Source organism: Pleurodeles waltl, chromosome 2_2 (assembly GCF_031143425.1).
Source record: "Pleurodeles waltl isolate 20211129_DDA chromosome 2_2, aPleWal1.hap1.20221129, whole genome shotgun sequence".
In the NCBI taxonomy this organism is placed as follows: Eukaryota; Metazoa; Chordata; class Amphibia; order Caudata; family Salamandridae; genus Pleurodeles; species Pleurodeles waltl.
In genome coordinates this window covers 1,147,735,137-1,147,762,259 of record NC_090439.1, presented here as the reverse complement: position 1 = coordinate 1,147,762,259, position 27,123 = coordinate 1,147,735,137, and the positions used below count along the sequence as shown (strand labels likewise).

General features: G+C 46.7%; 1 protein-coding gene across 1 annotated transcript in view; it reads right to left on the bottom strand.

Moving 5' to 3' along the window:
• LOC138282982 (pentraxin fusion protein-like) overlaps positions 1-26,515 on the bottom strand; it is a 226,810-nt gene extending 200,295 nt beyond the window's left edge. Inside the window, exons 1-2 of the mRNA XM_069221070.1 lie at positions 26,411-26,515; positions 22,663-22,733 (exon numbers count right to left, since the gene is read on the bottom strand). Coding sequence (XP_069077171.1) covers positions 22,663-22,733; positions 26,411-26,433 — 94 coding nt within the window. The 5' untranslated portion in view covers positions 26,434-26,515. The remainder of the gene's footprint in view (positions 1-22,662; positions 22,734-26,410) is intronic.
• Positions 26,516-27,123: the final 608 nt, after the last annotated feature.

Sequence of the window (27,123 nt, the reverse complement as noted above, 5' to 3'; positions counted from 1 at the left end):
ATAAAGGTGCTTTATTTTGTTGACACAAATACCAAAAATACCTTAGAGACTATACTCCCTTAGGAGGTAAGTAATACACAAATTAAATACACTAGTATGCAGTAATAGGCATAAGAACAGTTAGAAAACGGTGCAATTAGTGAAAATCACAATAGTTAGAAATGGGCCTAGGGGGAACACAAACCATATACTGAGAAAGTGGAATGCGAATGTCGGTTTCCCACCTAGGCAAGTGTAGTGTGTAGAGAGTCACTGGGAGTACCAGGAAACCCCAAAGGTAAGTACTATAATCTACCCCATAGCCCAGGAAAATAGCTATAAATCACAGATACACACAGAAACGAAAAGAAGGATTATGCAAGAAACAGAAGAGAGTGCAAGACACCAACAGTAGATTCCTGGACCTAAGGACCTCTGGAAGATGGGGACCAAGTCCAAGAAGCACAAGAGTCCAGGCAGAACAGGAGCCCCTGCTAATCTGGATGAAGGTGCAAAAGAATAAACACAGGTGAAGAAGAACAGTCAGTACTGCACCCAAGAAGACGGAGTCGGGTTCTTGGTTGGTACAAGTGATGTCCCACGCAGGATGGAGGATTGGAGTCTAGTTTGTGTGGCTGGAGTCCATCAACAAGCATTGGCACATGCAAAGCTTGCGGTCAGCGGAAAATGGTGCTGCACGAGACTAGAAAGACCAGATGGATACTACCCCAGAGGGAGAGTCAAAGGTGGCTCTCAGCAACTCAGAGAGCCCACAGAAGACTAGGAAGCATGCACAGGAGTCCCACAGCATGGGGACAAGGAAGGTTCATGCAGCCGGTCATCATTGCAGTAGGTGCCTGCTGGAGCAGGGGAGTGACTCCTTTACTCGAAGGGAGATTCCTTCGCTCTTCTGGTGCAGGCTGAAGACGGGCTGTCCTCAGATGTTGCAGGACCTGAAAACAGTTTCAGTTCCTGGCAGGAGCTGAAGATACTATGTTTCAGAAGGTGTCTTGCTTCTTTGTTGCAGTTTGCAGAGTTCCTAGAGGGTCCAGATGCAGTTTCTTCCGTGAGAAGTTGAAGTGGAGGATGCAGAGGATTCCTGCTGGAGTTTTGCAATCCAAATCTGAAGAACAACCCAAAGGAGAGACCCTAAATAGCCCTGAAAGATGGATTGGTCAGCTAACCAGGTAAACACCTATTAGGGGAGGGCTCTGTTGTCACCTGCTGGCACTGGCCACTCAGATGCTCCCAGAGTTCCCTGCCAACCTTGATTCCAAGATGGAAAAACCCAGAGACCCTCTGGAGGAGCTCTGAGCACTACCCCTGGGGTGGTGATGGACAGGGGAGTGGTCACTCCCCTTCCATTTGTCCAGTTTCGCACCAGAGCAGGGACTGGGGGTCCCTGGACCAGTGTAGACTGGATTATGCAAGGAGGACACCAAATGTGCCCTTCAAAGTATTTCCAGTGACTTGGGGAGGCTACCCCTCCCAGGCCTGTAACACCCATTTCCAAAGAGAGAGGGTGTAGCACCCCTCTCCAAAGGGAAATCCTTTGTTCTGCCTTCCTGGGCTTGAGCTTTTCAAGCAACAGGAGGGCAGAAACCTGTCTGTGAGGTGGCAGCAGCTGGGGCTGCCTGGATAACCTCAGAAAGCTGTAATGGCAGTTCTGGGGGTCCACTAAGGAGCCGCAATAGTGCATGGCATCATACAGCCAATGCTTGCAAAAGCATGGGGGTATGATTACTACATGTTTGATACCAAACATGCCTATGTTCGGAGTTACCCTTATGTAGGTGGACATAGATAGTGATCTATGTCCGGTAGACGCGTAAAATTTAGTCCCTGCACTCACGAAGTCCGGGAAAATGGTCCTGGAGGTCATGGGGGTACCTCTGCTAGTGCAGGGGTGCCCTCACACAGGTACTTTGCACCCTGTGAGGGCCTACAATAGGGGTGACTTATAAGTTACCTGGTGCAGAGTAAACAGCACTGAATGGGTGCCTGCACCATTTCACGCAGGCTGCAATGTCAGTCCTGCAAAAGCCTTTGCATGGGCTCCCTATGGGTGGCAAAATATATGCTGTTGCCCATAGGGATCCCCTGGAGCCCCAATGCGCTCAGTACCTAGGTACCATATACTAGGGACTTATAAGGGGGCACCAGTATGCCAAATGTGAGTGGAATCCTGTGTTAACAGTATCCAGTGACCAATTTGGAAGGGAGAGAGCATAACTACTGGGGTCCTGATTAGCAGGATCCCAGTAGACACAGTCAAGCACAATGTCAAACAGGCAGAAAATGGAGGTAACATTGCCAAGAATGAGGGTACTTTCCTACAAGGAGATCAAGTGGTAGCTGAATAATATGGAATGACACTACATTAAAAAAAAGATCTCACAGGTTCCTTGTTACCTAGACTCAACTTAATATCTACCTTTACTGACTTGAGGAGTGCATTTGCCTCCACAAAACTCTGCAACTGACTTTCCACTGTCTTCTCTAGCATCTTAGCAGGAGAGATTGTCACCTCTGAAAGGTTGCAGGTGTTTCCGACAAATCTCTCTTTTTCTTTTCGCCTTCTTCTCCGTCTCATCCCAATAACTCCAATTGGGCAACTTCATTCTTCAGTGAATTTAGGAATCCATTGCAATCATGTTTGAAGCTACCTAAGGCATCTACTTATTGCCAAAAACCTGCTTGCCCACCATGGAGTAACGAATGGCAAGGAAGTTCATGAAAGTTGAAGGAAACAAATATGACCTACTTTCCCCTCACAAGGCGTTGGTGAATCTTTAGGGTAGCAGCATCATGAGCCTACAATTTGTTAATGGGATTCAAGAGGTTCTGCTAGTCCTGACTTGAATATATTTGCCCCCACTCCCCTTTCATGAGAAGATGATCTCCAATGACATAGTAAAATTATCACTGTTTACCTATTTCATAGAAACAATTAAGAATTTATAGCCTTGAGTCAAAGGTTGACTAGATCAAGGACAGGGTAAGTATGAAGTGTATGACAGGTAAGTAGATAATTACAAAAAGACATTCACCTACCCATCACAGATGCATACTTTTTACCAACTACAGACAAAGGGGGTGCACAGCTGGTAATACAATTATAACTAATAATTATGGATCAAATCTGTTTATTTGTATTTTCAATTATAAACAATGCATACGCAACGCTACAAGATAATACCATTGCAATAACATACAATGTGCTCTATGCATATCATTAAGACGAAAAAAAACCCTAAATAAATAAAGAAAACAGCAAACAGTTTCCCCACAGTTGGCATATAAAATCGCATCAATATCTTACACTCCCGGGACTTGTACCTGCGCAGACACGGCCCCAGATAAAAGCAAGCATTGCACACCCTTTTCTCCTCCCTCAAATCAGCTTCAGAACCCTCAAGTAGGTTAGACATGTTAGTTCCGTGAACTCCGTAGACAGTATTTGTAAGAATGGTTGCCACAGTTCCTTAAAATCCTTACTACTCTGCAGTGAAGACAGGGTAAGCTTTTCCATGGCGAGAATGAACCATAGCTTATGGAGCCATAATGTTAGCGTCAGGATCTGATCAGCCCCCCACATACTTAACAACAGCTGTGTGGCTGCATTTAACGCTAAGGCCATCTGTCTACCCTTCAGTGACTTCAAAGGGAAGGTAAGTGCATTGGGAAGGCCCAGTAAGATGTACGCAGGAAATCTGAGGATATGAATATCGAAAGCCGAGTCAAGAGTGTCTAATATATTCTCCCAGTACCGATGGAGCTTAGGGCAGTGCCATAGGATATGGACAAGCGATCCGGTCATTCCACACCCTCTCCAACACAGGTCTGTCTTAACAGGATCCCAGGCATGGATCCTTGCCGGAGTATAGTACCAGTAGGATGCCACTTTATAAGCTGACTCTGTTTCTGCCGCATTATAAGCTGTGTGATGTGTTCTGTAAAAGATGCTCTCCCACTCCTCCTCAGAAAGCTCTCTCTCCAGCTCCCTCTCCCATCTCAGCTGACCCTTACTTTTGGGCGATCGGACCCCCCCCCCCCGCAGGAGAGCATAAAGCTCGGAAATCAATCGCTTATCATCCTTTTTCGTCATAATCCATTTTTAAATGGTGTTAAGGGCCTGGCCATTAATGTTCTATTGGCTGGTAACAGAGCCCAGTGTCGTATCTGATAGTACATCATCCTGTCTGCCTCAGATAAGCCATTTGTCTCCCTCATCTGGTCAAAGGGGATCACTCCATGTTCATCAAAAAAACAACCAACCCTTTTACAATCCCCTGCATGCCAACGAAGGAGCGCCTCAACTTGAAGGCCCAGACCAAAATCAGGATTTGCACCCAGGGGGGTCATTGGGGACGGAAAGGTCGTCAGGCCCGATCGACTAGCCATGTGGTCCCACACCCTCATCAACACCTCCGTGACCGGGGATACGTACAACCCACGGGCTCTGTGACGGCGCTTAAGCCAGGGCTCCTTATATGTAGAAAAAGCAGAGCTTTAGGCTTGGCAAGTACTTTTAAATGCCAAGTCGAATTGCCAGAGAAACTACACACACAGGCCTTTCAATGGCAGGCGTGAGACAAGGTTAAGGAGCTACTTAAGTGGGTTGCACAACCAGTGCTGCAGGCCCACTGGTAGCATTTAATCTACAGGCCCTGGGCACATATAGTGCACACTACTAGGGACTTATAAGTAAATTAAATAGTCCAATTGGGTATGATCCAATGTTATCATGTTTAAAGGGAGAGAGCATATGCACCTTAGCACTGGTTAGCTGTGGTAAAGTGCACAGAGTCTAAAAGCCAGCAACACAGTGTCCAAAAAGTGGAGGGAGGCAGGCAAAAAGTTAGGGGTGACCACCCTAAGGCTGTCAGGTTTAACAGTTATATAGGACATACATTTTTCATATGCTTTAACTGCAACTCTTCCAAATTTACATTTTGCTGTGGAGAGGTTAGTAGTCCCATTGGCTAACACAGGGTTACTGGTTGGAAGCCCAACCTGGCTAACTTCTGAATGCTACTCCCTAACTGGGTCATACAGGGTATCAAATGAATTACGGTATTAAACCCCATCTGATGCCCAGGTTGAGTCTAACGTCAAAATTAGCAATTTTTATAAAGTTGCCCCTCTGTCCTCCAGCTAGCCCAGCAGCCTCACAAAGGCCCTGGCACACAGACTCCCAGGCTCAGGAACAAAGGAAGTTGCTGCAGAGTGAGGTTTTACCTCCGCTCCCTGGATGGCTACTCAGGGTGTTAGCCCAAAAGGAGAGCTTCAAAGGGGAAGCCACCCTATTAAGAGAATTAGTGATAACACGCCTGATCAGGAAGCCTTTTGTTTCTGTAGACAAAGTGGAGACACAGCTAGAGGGGAAACCCATCCCAAGCCGTTTTTTGTCGTGGGTGTGTATCCCTCTGGTAGTCACACCTCTATGGTGGGATACCAAGCTCCTGGCGACCAAAGAAGAGTCATGTGATCTTGAAAGAGTCAAGAATGTTGCATTCTGGAATAGCCAGGTACCACATATCACAGGAAGCACTTCACTAGGAAGGAGGAGACCCACTAGCTCATTGGCGAGTGAACACATGGTCCCCTCTGGGCTCTTTCCTGAGATAAATATGGTACCCATGGCACCCTTCCTCTATGATCACGTGGAATTTCAAGAGAGGAATGAAGAAGGACTGCCCAGCTGCTCTTGGAACTATACAAAGAGAGGCTGCACCATCGGAGGGACTGCTTCTTTTGCTATTTGAGCTAGTGAAATTTGAACTGTGACTGTGGTTCCTGGCTCGGTGAAAAGTTGCTTTTTGGCCCCAACAAAGCAGTGACCCCAGGATCAGTTGGCTGATCCCCTGGAACCAGCTCCAGGAACGCCAAACCTAAAGAAGCCCAAACCAACAAGTTGGTAGCCACAGCAGAATCTTTGTAAATCAAAGATAGACAAAAGTTGCAGCTGAGTCTGCCCAACCCGAGAATGCTGTTGAAGACCGGATTCCTTACACTAGTCCCCACATAAGAAGTTTGCTGCAACTGCTGAGCAAAGAGACCAGTAGCACAGATTCGGATGGCCAGCTACTGCAACATAGAGGACTTTGAAGGACCCTGATCTCTGTGGCTAAAATCACCCCACTTCACCTGTGGACCTAGGAACAACCACAAAGACACCCCTGCCAACCACACCACAAACAGAGCATATTTCAAGCATCTTTTGCTTGTATTCTCAGCATCAGGACCACTCCATTGATGTACATGGCACTTTGAAGACCTTGTCTCAGCTCATACAAAGAACTGAACACTAGCCTATTGTGACTGCAGATAGACTCTGACAAGGGCGAGGAGGCCGGAAATTCCAGATATGTCTGTGGTGGATACCGCCAGAAGTTTTTTGCACTTCAAAGCTGGCACCAGGTAGAAAACTAGGATCATCAGATCCACTCTTCAGTTCACTTCTGGACCTGTAGAAGGACTCTCAGAGGACTGCCCTGCTACTCGTGGCCTCCTGCATACTTCAGAGGACTGCCCTCCTGTAGCAAAAGGACTACCCTGCTGGCTAAAGCCTGCCCTGTTCCTTCAGTGGACTGCCCTGCTCTTTGAGACCTGTTTTCTGTGTTAACCCAAGACCTCCATAGTGACTCAAGGGTTGTTGGCTGACCTCATGATCAGAGCCTTAAGGACAGAAAAAGATCCCACTATCTTGAACCTGCACCTGGAACCTGCCTGAGTAAGTCCTGACTCTCCAAGTGGTGCTCCTCCATTTTTGGTTCCTTGAAAGTGGTTATAAATAAGCCCAGATCCCAAATCCAAAACTTGGGAGTTTGGACATGTTCAGGCAGGAAGAGGAGACAGGGATCTGCTTGCTTATCCTCCCAGCATCATCGGTCAACCTGACTTTGCAGCAGTTCCTTTACATTCTTCTCTGCAGCAGCAAAATCCTGTCCAGTTGTTCCTCGCAGAAACAATATCCAGCCTCGTGGACCTCTTGTCAGCTACACCCTGCAGCTTTGTCCACCTGGACATTTTTGACTTCCATAAAAGAAACTAAATCAGAACGTAGACATCTTTACTGTGACTTTGTCCATAGGCTCCCTAACGATGAAACCTTCTCCCCGGAACCACTGGCTGCCTTTCCCCACTAAATGAAACATTCTGATCCATTTGTTTCCTTCAATAATTCCTCTAAGCCCAAAGGTAAGTGGAGACCGGACCCAATCAACTTTGTGTAGCCAAACCATGCTCCATCTCGGTCGGCCATAACTTTCAACTTTGCCCCCGTCTGGTGCAACTAGATGTCCATGGTTGGCACTTTGATCTTTTGGGCACTTTTTTTTAACTTTACAGTTAAAAAAACCAGAACTGTGGTTCAACTGATTCGATTTTTCTTGTTTTGTTGTCAAATAATTTATTAATATTAACTTTATTTTTCTAAATTGGTGTGAGATTTTTCTTGTGTTTTGTTTTCACTTTGTTATTGTTTAAGTGGTGCATAAGTACTTTACACATTTCCTCTCGGTTTTGTGCCAAGTTACCAGATGATTAAGCACAGGTTCATTGTTAGAAATTGTATCTCTGATTTGCAGAGGTATGTACCCTGTACAAGTAGACAACATAATCCTGGTCAGGGTACGTCAGATATACAACCTAAATTAACCTATGCTCACCCTATTGTAGGTTGGCATAGAGCAGGCACACTTAACTTAGAAGGCAATGCTTAAAATATATGTGCAACACACACAATAATCGCACTGGGTGCACCACAATAAGACTCCACACAGGTGTAGAAAAATAAAGCTGGTTTTATCCTTGTAATTCAAGTGCAAAGCAACAAAAGTCCAATTAGTGAATCATGAGATATTATTTTTAAATGGTCAAATACAGAAGCAGTGCTTTTCAACTTATAAGCGCTTTGCCAATGCAGTCGTAACACTGTATCTTAAAGTCGGAGGGACACTCGCACTCAATTCTTTCTCACAATGTAGGAAGTACGGAGTCCAATCCCCATCTGGGGATTGCTAGTTAATGGATTATCAGAGAACAAATACCTCAATGTGTGGTCCAAGTCGCGAGCACAGGTGGTGCTCAAACTCAAAGAGTGTTCTTTCCCTGGAATTGGTGCCCTGAGCGAGCTTTGGCAGTCCGCACAGTACAGCTTGCTGGGGCGGCGTGGGACTGATGCCGCAAGGCAGGTTCCACTGGGGGAGTCATGGCACGTGGTGCCTGTGGCATTCGGGCAGCTCTGTTACCGCAAGCAGTGCAGGTTTCTCTGGGGGAGTTACAGTATGCTGGATCCCCCGGCACCCGGGTAGCACTAAGGTGTTGCAAAACATGGAGATCAGGGCTCCTACAGAACAGGGCACTAGTTCCTTGAATAACAGCCTTTCCAGCAGTAGAAGTGAGAGCAGATTAAGAGGTCTTTGATGTCCCTGAGACCTCGGGGAGAACAGGGTGCAAGTCAGCAAGCCCTTGGACACACTCTGGATGGGGTTTCTAGTACTTGAAGTGCAACAGAGATCAGCAGGCAGCACAACAAGGCAGAGCAGCAGTTCCTGGGGAGATTCAAATTTGTCCGAGTGGAGATCCTGACACACAGCAGTCTTTACTCCAGGAGAGTTTCCTTGAGTCCAGAAGTTTACTGATGGGTCAGAGACCCAGTACTTACAACTAGAAAGTGCATTTGATGTGCGGATGACTTCAAAAGGTTTGTGTGAAGTGCAAAGGTCCCACTTTCAGCTCTGGCTGTGGGAAATTAGTGGGAGTGTAGTGGTCACCTAGCCCAAGTCAGACATGAATTGGAGACAGGCTACACGCACACAGAAAAGTGAGGGCCGAGAAATACCTACTTTCTAAAAGTGGCATTTCTAACATAGTTATAATAAATTCAACATTACCAGTAAAGAGGATTTATCATTACCATCCCAATGATACGAAACATGATGCAACTACTCCTCTCAGATCAGGATATTAGAACAGCCACCATGAAATATCATTGCATGCTAACTGAAGCAATCTTCCTTTTTCTGAAAAATACCATCCTGTGTACGTGTTGTTCTCAGTCCTGTAGAAAGATGTATCACGCGATATTAGACATGGTGGACATATTGTGTAATTTCCTTGTCTATGCTTTGTTTGCTATATGTGGTGCGTTTTTAACGGTAACACCTTTAACAATGTTAAAGAAATGATCATAAGTCAATGCCAAGAACCAATGAAATGTACAAACTACTTTGTGGTTTGATAGCATAAAAGATCCTGTATTACTTCTCTTTTTAGACTGTTTGGGCTTGATCTCCCAGGCTGTTCAGTCTCTGTGTACACGAAATAAATTGCTTTATATCTATGCAAAAGTGCAGGCTGGTCTTTTGGTTTCTGAGCTGACCTGAGCTGATTTCGCTTTAACATCTTGGTGGAGAATGCGGGCAATCCATCAACAATATAGCACAGGACACCGTATGTGACACAGTCAGGAATCACGCATACCCACTCGCCATTCACAGTAACGCACAATCCACTGGTTGCACGCAAATAAACACAAATCCATATAAAAGAAGCAATAATCACTGAACCTTAATGTAATAGACAAAACAAAATTCATCTAGGAGCCAGGCTCCACCTTCCCGCTCTCCTGGAGTGGAGAACTACCACTCAACAACACCTGGGCACTACCTTTTCCCCTCCAGCTGTGTCCCTAGACAACTCCTCCAGCTGTCTACCACACGCAGCCCCATCGGCTGGCGTCAACCACAAAGGACGTCCATAGCAAATATAAACTCACAAGGAAAAACTACACACTTAAAAGAAAAGGGGGAGAACATGCTGCAATGAGACAGAAACAATAATATTAATACAAAATCCCAGAATGTGACGGATGGCGAATGGCCACCAACGGGAAATCCGGAGCAACCACTGAAGTTGGGGTACAGCTATAGGCATGGCAGCGAAGGCAAAGGAAAAACATAACAAGAAAGTAGAGCAGGCTCAAAGGAACAGAGAATATCCAATGAATCCCCAACTCCATTAAGAACCTAACAAGGTGCTCCACCACAACCCCCCCTTTTTATTTGTGGCACCAAAACCACAAGGCAGTGGCAAGAAAAAGCTACACGAGAGGCGACCAAAGATGTGACAGATACTCATGACAGCCCAGGCTCCCTGTCCAGGAGGGGCCTCTCCGGCGCTCAGGGGAAAACCACTGGTGCCAGTCGCCTCCCACACAGAGCCGGTCCGGGGAGACCGTCAATCCGAACACCGCATTCTTCACCAAGATGTTGGTCTTTAATTCATTGCCAGAAGAAAAGGTAAATTGGTCTAAAATAATACATACAAAGCAAGAAAAGAATGAGAGTGTAAACAGTTATTATGACTGTCTCCTTCAATTATACCAGGAAGGCAGTGGGATGAAAAATCTACTAGGGGAGGCGATGCCAGCATTTGTCACTACGTTTGTGTATGGCTTACAACAGCCCATTCAGACGCACTTACAAACATCTTCTGTATGCTGGCAACAGGAACCCATAAACAAGGTATTAGCAGCAGCTAGGTACCATGCAGACTATCAATCACTTCTGCAGAAGGCAGATGGTTCTACAGTAAAAGCCAGGGCAGGGGGAGAGGTAGAGGATGGAGCCAAAGTGAACGAGCATCCTCTCAACCCCCTCCGGGCTCCGCATGCTTTCACAGCAACCAGCAGGGACACTGGAAAGCAGAATGCCCCCTCTTAGCAAGGGGACAGAGAGGTAGGAGTCAGCCGAGACAACAAAATAGGAAACACCACCACCACCTTCAACAGATAATGTATTTGATGCTCCTGCCAACAACACACACCAAGACAGGCCACAGACACCTCAACTCCCACCACCACCTTGGACGGGGAGTGGACAATGGAACAGGGAGGAGAATGGGTTCCCATATCTGCCTCCTACAGACACATACTTCATGGGTCCGGTAATATCAGTGGATCAAGAGGGCCCATATGTAGATGGGATTGTGTTTAGCAAAACAGTACAGTTCTTAGTGGACACAGGGGCAACAAGGTCAATGCTGAAAACAGCCGACATACCAGACACACCACTATCAGGAACACAAATAACAGCTACAGGAATGACAGGACAACCTGTAAATGAATATCTAACACAGCCACTCAAATTTAAAGTAGGCCCCATCATTGTAAAACATCAATTCATCTTTGGTATACATTGCCCAGTCAACTTGCTAGGAAGGGACCTCCTATGCAAGTTACAGTGTACTATCAATTGCTCACCTGAAGGGATATTTCTGGAAAGCAAGGAGAATGGGATAGTGTTACAAGCATTTATGAGATGCGATCACCAAGAGAAAGTACAAGTGCAGGGCCTCCCACAAAAGTTACAAGTCCCTAGCAAGGTCTGGGCACAGGGACCCAATGATGTGGGGAGGATACTGGACTACCCCCCAGTGCGGGTGACACTGCGCCCCGGAGCATCACTGCCACAGGTACCACAATACAAAATAGCTAAAGAGGGGAAGGAAGGCATATCCCCGGTAATAGAGGACCTCCTGAAGAAAAGGATTTTGCGGGAGATATGAAGTAGCCCCTGCAATACTCCTATTCTCCCGGTAAAGAAGGTCACCAACGGGTTTGAGGGGGCCCCACTGTACCGATTTGTTCAAGACCTGTGTGATACTTGGGACATGAACTGTCCCAAGGATCAAGGAGATTGCTGCCAGACAGGATAGCGACTATAACACAATACCCAAGGCCACAAACACAGAGGGAAGTGAGGGCCTTTCTTGGGGTGGCAGGTTACTGCAGACATTGGATACCAAATTTATCCCTGATTGCACGCCCACTCCAGAACCTCACACATAAGGACGTGCCAGATAAGGTACCGTGGCCTGAGGATTGTGAGGAGGCTTTCCAAAAATTGAAGAGGGAACTGTGCGCATCACCAGCACTTGGCCTACCAGATTACACCAAAGAATTCTACTTATTCTGTCATGAGAAAGGAGGCTGCTCTTTGGGAGTATTGGCACAGAAGCATGGTTCCTTCAACCGCCCAGTAGCTTCTTATTATGCCATCTTAGACCCAATAGTGACGGGCCTTCTGCCATGCCTGAGGGTGCTAGCAGCAGCTGTTCTAGCTGTAGAACAATCAGAGAATATTGTACTGGCACACACGCTGGTGTTGCATCCCCGCATGCAGTTGACACGTTATTAACTACCACTAAAACTCAACACCTAACGAATGCTCGCCTCTCACGATATGAGCTAACATTACTGACACCACACAAAATGATTAAAAGGTGTACCACATTGAACCCCTCCTGCCTTCTGCCTACGGCGCATGATCATGATGACCCCTCCATAGAAAACTCCTTCCACAACTGCATTATAGCAGTCGACGGACACACAAAGGTGAGACCAGACATCAGAGACACCCTGTTCCCAGATGCAGAGGGTGATTGTCAATGGGTCATGCATTAGGGACCACATTGGGACGCTGCAGGCTGCTTATGCTCCAGGGGCAGCCAGAAGATTATTGGAAGGGGGAAAGCTACCCACATTAAAAAGTGCCCAGGCAGCAGAATTAATAGCAATTACAAGAGCGTGGAGGTTGGCAGAAGGAAGGTTGGCAAACATTTACACAGACAGCCAATATGCTTTCGGGGTCACACACGACTTTGGCCAGTTATGGGCAATGATGGGATTCCTCACCTCGGCTGGCCAACACATACAACATGCATCATTGATTGCTGATTTATTGCAAGCTCTACTCTTGCCTAAAATTATTGCAATTGTAAAATGTACAGCTAACACCTTCGCTACGGATTACATTTCCACGGGAAATGCACTTGTTGACAGGGACGCAAGAAGGATAGCACAGAGCGGGTGTGACTAAGAAAGGGTGCATGTCACGTCTGGCCCACTGGCTAAGGAAGAAAGTACATACTTTGATCCGAAAAGTGCTTAACAGCAGGCTGGGGAGTAAGAATTAGAAGAATGGAGGAAGGGTGGATGCAGGGAGGGTAAAGAGGGAGTTTGGGTAGTCCCAAATAGTAGGATTTGTTTGCCATCCTCATTACTACCCTCCATGGCCCACCTTTTTCATGGCCCCTCACATGTGGAGCGAGATGGGATGATCTGTTTGTTTTCCCAATGTTGGTTCAATACCAAGTGGGTGTGGGTCAAGGCCCTCACCAGGCGCCACTGTCTACAACCAAGGTTGAAGGGACCCTACCTAGTCCTCCTGACAACACCTACAGTGGTCAAGTGTTAGGGGCTGACATCCTGGACTCACACGGAGAAGGCCAGGGTACCAACAGATTTACAACAGCCACCTGTGGTGCCAATGAAAGCTCCACTACCACCGCAAAGGTACAATCTCTGATCAACCAGCTACACAAGTCAACACTGATAGGCCTGCTCGTGCTGCACCACCTACAGGAGTAAGGAGGTGTAAGTGGCTCCTGAAGTGACTCTTCATAAGGACTGCTCGTGCTGCACACCTCAGAAGATAAACGGTGTACTCGGGTCCTGTTTGTATACACCTATAGAGTACCTTGGTTGGTGTCAAGTGCTAGTGACCTCTGTCATCACACTGAGGTACCACCGAGTGAATAGAAGGACTAAGAACTCAATAAGAACAATACAGACTGTGATATTATTTCAGCGATAGCCAGGATCATGTCTGGAAGAAAGAAAGAAGAAAGGAAGTGGCCTGCAGTATTGGCTGCCATTTGTACCCCAGGTCCAGGAATAATATTGAGAATAATAATAATAGTATATGCAAATTAAATGTATATACCGTTTTTAGATGAGGACAATTATATAAACAAAAGTGAACAAGTGCATGCAAATAATTCAGAGGAAAAGGACACAGCCTGATGGAAGAGGTGGTGAGAAGGGGACCGACATCGTGGGGCAAGAATGAGGAAAATTATGCTCATAATGCATTTGTACAAATGGTTAGATTGTATAAAGAAGTTGTGAATGTCTCAGATTGCTATATATGCACCCACCTGCCCACTACAGTCCAGGGGACCACAAATTACACACACCTCCCGCTTAGCCAATATGTTACATGCCATATAGTGAACAATGTTTTAGAAAAAAAAATTAAAGGGAAAATAAAAAGCAGCACCAGAGTACGGAGGGATGTGAAAAATGATTTTGTTAGCACAACGATGGAAAAGGTTATAGAAAATATTACAATAATAGAAAGGGTTTTGGGCAACTTGAGACCACGTCTAAAAATGAAGAGAGACTGTAAAATACATGGACAGAGAAATGAAACAGTATGTGGGAAGCTAGTCCCGCGAAAGGGAGAAAGTGAACTACTCGCCACATTTAACGAAGAAAGAAATAAGGGGTATGTGAAGGATGTAGAGGATGAGACATCTAAAAAGGTGGACAGCCAATTCTTACAATAAATGAGAAGAAAAAGGCATCATGGTGCATTCAATACCACACAGGCAGTGCCTCAGTGAACAATAATTTGAATAGTGAATTATGCCCAGCTTTCACATACTTACACATATTATCTCCAACATCGTTGACATGTACTGATACAGGTCTATTTTACCATATCAACATAGAGGTGGGGGTCAGGATAATGCTACAAATATTCCAATTTAGACAAAATACGGGTCGGGCCCAAGGGCTCATCAGTGAGCATCTCAGCACCACAAGGCATGTTTTCTGTGTGTGGAACTTCTGCATACTTTAAGCTGCCAGCAGGGTGGCGAGGCAGCTGCTGCCCGGTGCTTGTATTGCCACGCATTTCACATGTGACCAGTTTGTCCCAAATAATGAATAAGGCCCCCTGGATAATACGCAGAAGAAGGAACCCCCTTTTGGATATATAAGGCTATAGGTACGTTAGAAGTACTAATGCCACCACTGGGGGTCATAGATTCCGAATATCAAATACATAAATTAACAGGGTTAGCGGAAACATTGGTGAGCTCCACAGCAACAGCCCTGGGGAATATCACTGAAGAACTTATGGATCTAAGAGCTGCTGTGATTCTAAATAGACTTGCGTTAGACATCATTCTAGCAATAGATGGTGGTATCTGTCAGGTGATCCATCAGGAATGCTGCCTGTATATTCCGTACAACAGCTGTAATAAAAGAGGGGCAATAGGGAACATAAGGAAGGTAGAACAGGGGAAAAAAGAAGTGTCTGTTTCACCAGATGTAGGAGGAATGCTGGGAACAATAGAGGTCTGGTTCCATGGCTGGGGATCATGGCTGATAGAAGTACTGGTAATAGGGATAGTGTCTATGTGACCACTTCTGTACTCTACTTTTGTAGTGCAAGGGCCAGATGCTGCAAACAAGTTTGACATCAATGCACCTACCTGATTAGCTCTTGAAAGGATAATTCATTCCTCCTATGACTTGTAAGGGAAGGTGCGTGATGTTCTTTTGTGTATGGTGTATGAATATTTTTAATGGTTACTGTTAGAAATGGGGTTTCTGGTTGGCTAGGGTATGCACCTCAGCCAGGCAGAATCTACCCACTCTAATCAGGGCAAGGGAATTACATGTCCAAGATAACCCCTGCTCACCCCCTTGGTAGCTTGGCACGAGCAGTCAGGCCTATCCCAGAGGCAATGTGTAAAGCGTTTGCACAACACACACAACACACGTGACACAAAATGTACACCACAAAGTAAACACACCACTGAGCTATATAAAAATACTCTGTATTGCACAAAACATAATTAGACCAATGTTACATGTAAGTGATACCCTGCTACCTTAGCAGTTGTCAGAATGTTACACAATTTACTAATACTCTGCAAGAATATGCAGTTGTCACAATAGAACACGTAAGTACTCAGTATTCTGCAACATAAGCAGTAGTCAGGAATTACAGTAAAAAGATATATGCACTTGTCATGAATATTTCCTAAATACTCATAGAAGGAACATTAGAGAGCAAATTACATAAAATACATATCAGCTAGACATGCTCATACAGGAAAATTAACACATATATGCAAGGTCATGTAAATACAAATCCCTAATACCCGTAACAAGAACACTGGTAACACATGTAGGCCAAGGGAGTACCTGTTTCTGAAGAAGAGGCACTCCTCGTGCCTAAAAGACAAGCACTGGGGCCCCCGGCGCTCCTATGCGCAAAACAGGGTCCTCTGAGGGTTCCTGGTAGAGAGGGGCGATCTGTACCCCATCTACAATAAAGAGACTGGGCCCCTCCGGGGACCCGTGATCCTTGGGGCCCCCCCCCCGGGCCTCTAATGGCCCTCTCCGAAGGGGGGGGCCCAAAAGAGCCAAAGATTTAGAGTAATCGGGGCGATCGCGCCCCTAGTGCAGTGACCGGGGGAAAGGGAACTCCCTTTCTCCCCCGCGTCTCCTTGCAGGGAGGCAGCCGCCCTTGTCCGCTGTGCGGCTGCCTTACGAGGAAGCGGGGGGAAGCAGGGGCCTCCGATGAGGCTCTTCACCTGTTTCCCCAGGCAGCCGCACCGGGTCCGGTGCGCGAGCCGCGTTTCTGCCTTCCCTCATCCGTGAGGGAAGGAGCGTGCAGAATGGGAGCCGAGGTGTGCCCCGGGGGCGCTCTGAAAAGGGGCTGTGGCGGTGATTTTTTGGGGGGCAAAAGTGAAGCGCTTTTCAAAGCGCTAGGGCAAAGCTAAAGCCCGGGCTGCAGTGGTGCTGTTTCTGCAGTATGTCAAGAAAGAGCACTGTTCCCAAGCGCTACAGACTCAGCTGTAGAGATTGTGGCAGGGGTCAGGGGCCACAGCACCATGCCCCTGGGAGCAAACAGGACACAAGGAAGCACAGGGCTGGTGGGCCCAGCTACAGGCCAGCACAAGGGTTGCAGATAGTGGCAGTTCCTTCTAGTGACCAGGCAGGTCACAGATCAGCACCGCAGCAGCAGTCCAAGGTGGTTCCCTGGTGAGTCCATTCATCAGCATTCTGTGTCCAGGTTCAAGGTCCAAGAATGTTCAAATTGTGGGGAAAATTGCCCTGTACTTATACTGGGTTTACAGTGTGTCATACAATGACTGGGAGAGGAGGTTTCCAGCCAGTTACAAATGGTTCTGGGAGTGCCCCCTCTCTCCTTTCAGCAAAGGCTCCAAACATCAGTGGGGGGTTAACGACCCTATTGTGTGAGGCCAGGGCACAGTCTTTACAAATGCAGGTGTGCCCTGCCTCCCCCTTCTCTCAGCCCAGGAAGGCTTTGCAATATGTAGATGCACCTCTGTGTTACCTCCACCCTCCCTGTGTTCAGGCTGTCTGAGAAGTATGCACAAAGCCCCAACTGTCAGTCTGCCCAGACATGGATTGGAGGCAAGCTGCAATACACCAAAGTCATAAGCACAGTTAAATGCGCACTTTCTAGAAGTGGCATTTCTGTGATAGTAATAAAAAATACACCTACACCAGTAAGCAGCATTTCTCACCACTATCACAACCATACCAAACATGCCTGTGCTACCCCTCATAAATCAGACAATACCCCTTACACATAAGGCAGGGCATTTCCAATTCAATCCTATGAGGAGGCAGCACTCACAGCAGTGAGACACCAAGGGCAGTATTTATACTTTTTGGCGCACAACTGCGCCAATGCAGTTCTGCGTCGAAAAATTTAACGCCGGCTAACGCCATTCCAAAGCGCCATGCGGGCACCGTATTTATGGAATGACGTTAGCCGGCGGAGCTGCCTGGTGTGCGTAAAAAAAAATGACTTACACCAGGCAGCGCCGGCGTAGGGGAAAATGGAGCTTGGGCGCCAAAAAATGGGGCAAGTCAGGCTGAGGCAAAATTTTCGCCCGATTAGCGCCATTTTTTTTTACTCCCAACCCCCGTTGAAATGACTCCTGTCTTAGCAAAGACAGGAGTCATGCCCCCTTGCCCAATGGCCATGCCCAGGGGACTTATGTCCCCTGGGCATGGCTATTGGGCATAGTGGCATGTAGGGGGGCACAAATCAGGCCCCCCTATGCGACAAAAAAAAAAAAAAAAACTTACCTGAACTTACCTTAAGTTCCCTGGGATGGGTCCCTCCATCCTTGGGTGTCCTCCTGGGGTGGGCAAGGGTGGCAGGGGGTGTCCCTGGGGGCATGGGAGGGCACCTCTGGGCTCCTTCCGAGCCCACAGGTCTCTTAACGCCTACCCTGACCAGGCATTAAAAAATTACGCTAAAACGGCTGGATGTCATTTTTTTTGACCCGCCCACTCCCGGGCGTCATTTTTGCCCGGGAGTGTAAACACGGCGCACATGCCTCTGAGTCATTTTTTAGACGGGAACGCCTACCTTGCATATCGTTAACGCAAGGTAGGTGTCCACGCAAAAAAATTACTCAAACTCCAAGATCTTTGGCGCTAGACGGGTCTAACGCCAAAGTATAAATATGGAGTTAGTTTTGCGTCGGATTTGCGTAAAAAAAAACGACGCAATTCCGGCGCAAACAGAGTATAAATATGCCCCCAAGTTAGGCTGTTTGTCACTACCAAGACAGGCCACGCAACATGGCACATGTCCTGCCTTCTACATACATGGCACCCTGCCCAAAGGGCTAGCTAGGGCGTACCTTAGGGGTGACTTACATGTAGTAAAAGGGAAGTTCTGGGCCTGGCAACTAAATTTAGATGCCAGGTCCCTGTGGCAGGAAACTGTGCACACAGGCCCTGCGCTGGCAGGCCTTAGATAGGTTTGACAGGCTACTTCAGTGGGTGGCGCAAGCAGCGCTGTAGGCCCACTAGTAGCATTTAATTTACAGGCCCTGGGTATAGAGATACCACTTTACAAGGGACTTATAGGTAAATTAAATATGCCAATCAGATATAATCCAATCATACCAAATTTGTAAGAGAGAGCACATGAACTTTAGCACTGGTTAGCAGTGAAAAAGTGCTCAGAGTCAAAACGTTAGCCAACAAAGGTCAGAAAATAAGGAGGCAAAAAAAGTCTGGGGAATAACCCTGTAAAAGGGCCAGGTCCAACATGACCCCCTCCCAGCCCAAAGTCAGGGGAGAACAAACAATACCTTGATGGACTTCCCTGATTAGGGCGATAGAACCAGGACCCTGGCCCGCAACTGCAGGGACATGATCCAGTCCTGTGCCAATCTGAACCCAGTTGAATTCTTCTGTCTATGCTCCCAAGACAATCTAAGTTAACCCATGGAGGCGTCCTAGTTATCTGTGGCCAGAGCCAGGTCCCAAGCCAGCCCGGGCCTCTGGCCTCTGAAACCTCCTAGAGTGGGGGGCGGGAGCCCCAGGTTCATAGCATCGTGTTTCCACTCTCCTTCCCACCAGTTCAGGAGTTACCCCCTGCCACTGGTCTTCTAACCTAGGAACTGGTCCCATAGCCTGAATAGGGTTCAGGGGAGAATCTCTCCTCCCGCCCCTCCTTCTAGGGTTCCGCCTCCTCCGAGGAGGAGTTGTACCCCCAAATCCAGAACTGCCAGGGCGCTTGTTACAGTTGTCCTGGTCAGCTCACCCACCAGTTCAGAGGATCCCCCCTGTAACTGGTCTCCCAACCCAGGGTCCTTCCCCTCTGGCTGGGCTGGGGTCAGGAAAGAGCCTTTCCTCCTCCTGCCCCTCCTTCTAGAGTTCTGCACCCTCCCATCAAGAGGGATACCCCCAGAAGTAATGGTAGAGAGACTGGGGACAGCCTTCTCCACCTCCGGGTCAAGGGAGCTACCCTGGACCTGGTTCTCCAACCTAGGGATGGTACCCTTGGGCTGGTCATGAGTTAGGGGAGCATCCTCCCTCAAACTCTCCCTTACAGGAACTGAATCCCTAGGGCATGCATCTTCCAACCTAGGGACGTTACCCTTTTGCTGGACAGGAGTCAGGGGAGTGCCCTCCCTCAAACTCTCCCTTACAGGAACTGAATCCCTAGGGAATGCATCTTCCAACCTAGGGACGTTACCATTTTGCTGGACGGGAGTCAGGGGAGTGCCCTCTCTCAAACTCTGCCTTACAGGAACTGAATCCCTAGGGCATGCATCTTCTAACCTAGGGATGTTACCCTTGTCCTGGACAGGAGTCAGGGAAGTGTCTTCCCGTGAATCCCCCCTTGAAGGAACTAAATCCCTAGAGAATGCATCAGTAGAGATGCCGGTTACAGCAGTCTCTATTTTCAGATCTAGGGGGTTGCCCATGATCTGGTCTTCCAGCCTAGGGACAATACCCTTTTGCTGGACAGGAGTCAGGGGTGTGTCCTCCCTCAAACCCTCAAAAGGAAGCACCTGCACCCCCCTCTGCGGGGTGGTGCTGCTGATCTCCAGAGTTGGAACAACCCTGTTCCCAGGTGTCGCCCCTTCTCCTTCAGACTCTAGGGCATCCTTTTTACAGGATTGGCCTTCGGTAACGACTACCCTCCTGCCTTGGGGCCCCTCTCGGGTATCTTCCAAGACCTGTGATGGAGGACAGGTCCCTGTGGATCCTGCACCCTCCCCACACAGAATGTTGTCGGGGTTGGTTAAATTCTCACCTCGGTGCACCGGGAAGGAACCCTCTAAGGCATTCGTAAGATGATAGGTCCTTAACAATCCTACTTCCTCCCCGCTGAAAACACTCTGAATTGTGCCTGATTTACCCAGAACCTCCCCCACCCCTTCCAGGGGTGAACCTAAGACGGCCCTTAGCCTCCTCTGCAAGTTCCCTGGGGTCAGAGAACTCAAAGTAAGACAGGTGTTGGCGTAGCTCTGAAAAACAGCAACGGAACATGTGTTCTCTTAGAATGAGACTAAACAGCCCTTCATAAGTGGTTGCTCTGCTACCCTCCACCCATCCTGTTAGTGCTTTGCAACAAGTCCCCATGAAATCCTCCCAAGACTGGTGAGACCACTTCCTGTTGCCTCTGAACCTCAACCTGATGTCTTCAGGGATGGACAATACATTTCTATCAGGGCCTTTCTGATGTGGGGATACCCCTGCCTGTCACTCCCTTCTGGGGCCAGTAGGACATCCCTTTCCACCTCAGGAATATAGCTCTCTAGGACAGTTCCCTAATCTTTCTCAGGAATCCTGCACGCAACTAGAGCTTCCTCATACTCCATAAGCCACTGTCGTATGTCATCTCCCTCCTTGAACTCAGGTACCAAATCTGTGGGTAGGTAAGAATTGTGCCTAACACTACAAATGCTGCCACCACTGGACTCCACCTGCATTACTGGTGAGTCCAGATTTGTAAGACTGCGCTCTAGAGCAAGCCTTTCCCTGGCAAAGGTCCTTTCAGCCTCTGCTATCCTCTCCTGGACTAAGGCTTTTTCAACCTCAGCCTGTCTCTCTTCTACAGCCAGCCTGGCTAGCTACAGCTTCAGGTCCCTCTCTTCCCACCTATCTCTGAGCTCCTCAGGTGACAGGGAATGGGAGGTGGCGCTGCTGCTACGCAAGGACCCAGTAATGGACTCCCTATCTATGGGGTCCTCTCTCTCTACTGGCGTCCCTGGCCAGTCATCTTCTCCCTCAGTGTCTAACTCCAAGGGGTCACTATCTCCCTGGGGTGTGGGCTGGGGACCCTCCTCCTCAGAGTCCTCACTACTCTTGTGGGTCTCTCTAGGGCCTCCCTCAGAACCATCTCCCCCTGGGGCCTCTTTTTGTGCTATAAAGTCAGCCTCATTAAAAATGAACAGGCTCTCCTGAGGAGATTGCATAATAGGTTTCAGAGAAAGTGTCTATTGGTGACTTTTATGATGCCTTCTTGGGATCTGAATCTAATCCTTGACATTTCTTAAGGGAGCCTCTTAAAAACGTATTCTTGTTTGTGTCTTGATTCACACAGAAAACAAAATTTGTGGTATTAGTTACTTCAGACAGGCAGGCAGAGGAAATGACCATTATCTCATCTTCACCTCTCTTCGCTGTTTTATCAAAGCATATGGTGACTGGGAGTAAAGCCTTTCTCCTTGACAAAATGGTCTTTTAGTTTCTTGTTTTGCAAGATGCGCCATTAACAGCTTTATTCCCATCCCTCTTGAGGAGAGATGCACAGATGTGGATCCCAAGAGGCATTACATACATAAAACTGAGGAACTGCAGAAAACACCCTCTTGAGCTCATCCTGTGAGAGAAAATGAGGCCATTTCTGCTCTGTTTGTGGTTGTCAGTTCAGTCAATCTCTTTGGCGGCCACTTGGGCTTCTTCGAATTCTTTAGTTCAGCATTACTCCCTAGATAAGCAGGACAGAGCATAATCCAATTGTGGTAGTGCTGTCATTCAGGATTTTTTTGGTGTAATTCACTGTTATGCCTACTCTCTCCTTACAGGACAGCTATGGAAGTGCTTCATGGAAGGAATCTGCTAAAATTGAATATTTGTATGTAACTTACCTTCAGGCAGAAAGAGAGCTGCTCGAGGTACATATGAAAGTGTTTAGCCAGTAAGATAGGCATCAATACCGAGTTACTTCATCTATCTACACATTTTGGCCACAACACAACTCTTTTTAAACTTTTTTGCCAGTAACGACAAGTTTCCCCTGAAGAACCTTCCCTCTTCCCCTATTCTATGCATTCAGAAGACAGATAAGCTGTGCCTCCTTTTCTACATTTTATGAGATCAAATTTAATTACTATGCCAGCACACTTTTTATCTGCAACAGAGGCAACCACTTAGCAAGCCATTTTACATTTCAATGCTTTCTTTACAAAGCTATGAAGCAGGATTTCTGTAGACTGATTCCCAGTGTGACTGTAGCCTCTACTTACTTGCATATCGTGGGCTACAACCTTGACTTATTGTCAGACCAAAAAGCAGAAGACTCAGAACTATCTCCATCCTATGGGATAAAAAGGATTGTTATACAAACATTGAAAGTATTTAAAATGCATTGAAACTGATAAATCATAAGGATTGACTTTAAGCAGTAAGCAACTGAAAATTGTGCAGTATCACTCTTTTCAGTTTAGATTGTACCGTAAGCCTAAAACACCTATGACAATTACGAACAGCACATGCAGGAAAGTACTGTTTGTCACCTACAATTCACCTTTCATTTCTACTGAGAGGTGACTATGAAATGGGCTCATGGTTTCCATACAAATGTTCAACATGTCTAATACATGTAAAAATATTAACTGATTCTTCAGTGTGATAAACATAATTAAAAAACAAGACACCCCTGAATTTGACAAATTGTTATATTCCATTTTTCTAGTCACATGTGGTATATAGTTTAATTTTCAGTTGTATTTTAGTTTGCCTTCATTTGAATTTCCTTCATAAAAACACTATGGTCCTGGTTTAGATCTGTGTGGGGGCGTCAGACCCGAAAACACTGTCAAGTTGATGGTATTCCGCCCACCGTATTCAGATGTATTGTGGCTGAGCCACAGACCGCAACAATGGATTGCTCTTCCTAGCCGTCAAGCTTGCTGGTTCCGGCCAACCCTATTTAGATGTTACAGTCCTGCAGCCGGTATACCGCCATCGGATTGCTGATGGAGGGAGCCCATCGCTAGACCCAATGGACATTGTACAATGGCAGCGCCAATGGAATAGAGGTAAGTCATGCACACACACTGTACCTTAGCCATTTGTGTCCCCTTGCACAACACACAACACACCACGAACACACTGTAGTCCATTGCCATTCCAACACCACATATCATGTACATCGAAAGCACACATTGCCATACATCCAGGACACAATACACACACATTATTGATAGTGCACCCACACACAACACAACAACTGACACAACTACACATTCATCCACACAAACACACTCACACACAAGCCCAGCTACACACATCACAGCAATGACAACTACACAACACTCATCTAAATGTTGCACACAACCACAACCAAACATACACAACAACATTGAACCTACATGCAAGTGGCTCACATACAGACACAACAACATCACCCAATCACCAACTCACCCAGCCAATCGAATCGCATACACTTATAGACGTAATGAATGACTCACATACACAACTGTAAGCACAACATTACAGGTACAGGCCCGCTTGCAATGTGCACACATAGACATAGTAGACGGGTGTGAATGTAACGTCACTGTGGTGTCAGCATTCATTTGGCAATGAATACTGACACCAAAATGATAATTATCTATGTGTGCGATATGTGTCATGTACCAGTGTGTCCCATCCATGTCCCACACAAATGAGGTCCTGACATATCCATGACTCAATAATTCAAAATATTACTGTGACATGTATATGGCTGCAGTGGTCCCGAGCTTATATGTGGTGACCATGAAACGTACACAACCAATTCAGGTTCCCTACCTTTAAATCCGGCAGTAGCAACAGAAGGTCAGCCCAGTCTTGTCCAGTCGATAATGCAAGTAGAATGGGGAAAAAAGGTAGGTTTGTTCTCCTCGATTCCGCCAACTCAGGTGGGGAGATCAAACTGCCAGAGCTGACTTGGTGATAAGGCACATCCAAATCTGCTCAACAGTAACAGTGGCTGGTGTCCCTCTGTCAGCCCCTATTCTCTTTGCTGCCGTTGAGGTGCCTGGAAATTCTTGGCAAAGTTATTGGACTCAGGCTCCCTTTTCCCTATGATCCAAGACATCTAAATTGGACAGGCGGATCGCCAAGGTGGCAGATGAGTTTTTCGACAGAAAATTGGCAGCGGGACCATTACTGCCAAGATATAAATCAGGCCCCATATTAAGTGAGAAGGATTACCCCTTGCCAAATTAGTAATTAATTCTGTCACAGACAGGGCATAAACATTTCTCTCGAACCAGCTTGACCTCGGGTACAATGTGATCTTTGGACCTATGCACACAGGCAGCGGGCTTGCTCCATGGTACAAACATGTTCCTGGAGCAGGTGATGGTTTTGTCCCTAAAGGGCCCACTGCTTCTGGGTACTTAAAAGGAGTGCATGACAGCAGCAGAAAACATTTTCGTGAGTGGGTTCTTAGGGTTACTCACACCTATGGTAGAGTGCAGAGCAATGATAGGACATAGGGCCAATTGACGAGGGCTCCATCAACCCCAGTGGGGCTGGTAACGGAAGTTACCACATCACTGAGATTTCAAGGAAAGCAAGCAAAATGTCTGGGTGAAAATCTCCATGAAAATGGAGAAAACCACCTGAGAATCGGTTCATAAACACTGATTCTCTTATGTTCCATGTTATCCAATAATAAAGTTTATCGTTAAGTAATCCAAACCATAATCCAAGCTGGAATTGTTTTTATAAAAATGGAATGTAAGTGCTATACTTGAGAAAGAAAACTTCCAGGCGCACAAAGCCTAGAAGCTGAACCCCTGGCATTTCCATCCCATTACAAATATTAATATTTAATAAATAATAGTTTTCCGGTTCTGGCACTGGCTTAGTACTGAATGTAAATGGACAGAGCCATACATTTTAGAATACAATATTAAATCATGCTTGAATTCCCTCATGTCCTAAAATTCAGTTAAAACATTTTTCTTCAATAATGGACTTGTAGTGAAGGGTGGGGTTACGAACCATGAACATAGGAATTGCATTTTTAAAATGTGACATGGTGGCCTTTGGTAGATGCCAGAGAGCCTAAGGCAAACAATGAAATGGGTCGCCTATGCCCTGGTTAGTACTGCTAAACATCACAAACAAAAAAGGTACACTGTACCACTGTTTTTAGGAACAGTGTACCTTTCTTGTTTGTGATATATAGTTAGGGGGAATGTACACTGGACCTTGACAACCTCCCTGTCCCCTCTTGATTTGTTAGTACTGCTAAACAGCCATAAGTGAGGAAGGACTTTAAAAAGACCTTGGGCCCCAATGCCACTGCCACTTGCCGCACTGTTACTATCTACACCTCCTAATATAGAATGGAATGGTTGAGTTTTCATACAGGCTTGGAGGCATTGGTCTCTGTTAGTGTCTCAGACAGGGGAAGAGGTCTGCTTCAGAGGCAGAGTGATGTTTCTACAAAAGGGAAAGCAGAAATGCAAGGAACCAGTGGAAGGCAGTGATGTAAGTGGGGTCAGGTTAACTTTTCTGTCCAAGACGAACATTCCACAACCAGATAGTGATAAAAGAATGGTAAAAGTCCTGACAATCGATGGAAGAGAACTAGAGACAGAGATACCTATGACACTGAACGGGGATTCGGGCAGATCTTATAGTACATTCTTAGGGAGTGCTTGGAGGTAAAGCATGGTCTTCAGTTCATTCCTGAATTTGGTGGTCCATTCATACCAAGTAAACTCCAAATATCATCACATAGAACAGCCTGGCAGATGGAGCAAGGATCTTGGTTGGCAGCAGCAAGTGCTGTTATTGGCATATTTGGAGCAAACTGGACTCAACAAGGTCATGGCTGAGCATGTGCCCAGCTGCCACAGATGGCATACTTAACCCATCCCTCTTAACAACTGTTTGCGACAGTGATCATGTGATGATGTAAGAGGCTCTCTTTAAGAAGAAAAAACAAAAGTAGAGAAACACAACCTCAATTGTAGTCGATAGAAGACTCACCTGCTGTTCAGTTCCAGAAGCATGTAAGAGGCAGAGCACCAGAGGCTGCTTTTTGTTGCACTGTTCTCTTTTTACTCCACAAAATGAATCACCGCTGCAAACACATCAGCACACAAACATTTGCCTAATATGTACTGGGTGTGTTTACCGGTTAGGTGTTCTGCCAAGACATTCTCCTGGCTGTTTCTGCGTCCTCCCTCTGTGAGCAAAAGTAAAGACTAATATGTGGGAAAAACAGACATCTCAATTCCAGGAAAGCTTAGGACGACCTGGTTTACACACCACTTCTGTGAGTATGACATCAGCTATTCTGCCCTGGTCAAGTGCTAGAGGGATGTACTACCTGCTCTTTGTGGGACCAATAGTAAGGTGGCTTCATAGTTCTGGTTTCATACCTTAGTTGAACTTTTGAGGCATTTGAATGGGCAGCAATTATATTAACATACATGTGAAGTTGTTCTAATGCTCATTATTATCATTATTATGCAGACCCAATGTCAAGTACCATAGGATGAGGTTTTACATTGTGAACCTACTGGCAAATACATTTGGAAGCGGATTTTCAGAACCCTTTTCAGTGGATCACGGGGCATGCCGGGGCTACTGGGCCCAACCGTGGTGGTTGGGGCATTTTACTCCTGATGTGCCAGTGCCAACCTGCTATGGATCCTGAGCAACTGGGCCAAGTACTCCTTCCCTGTTTGACTCTCACT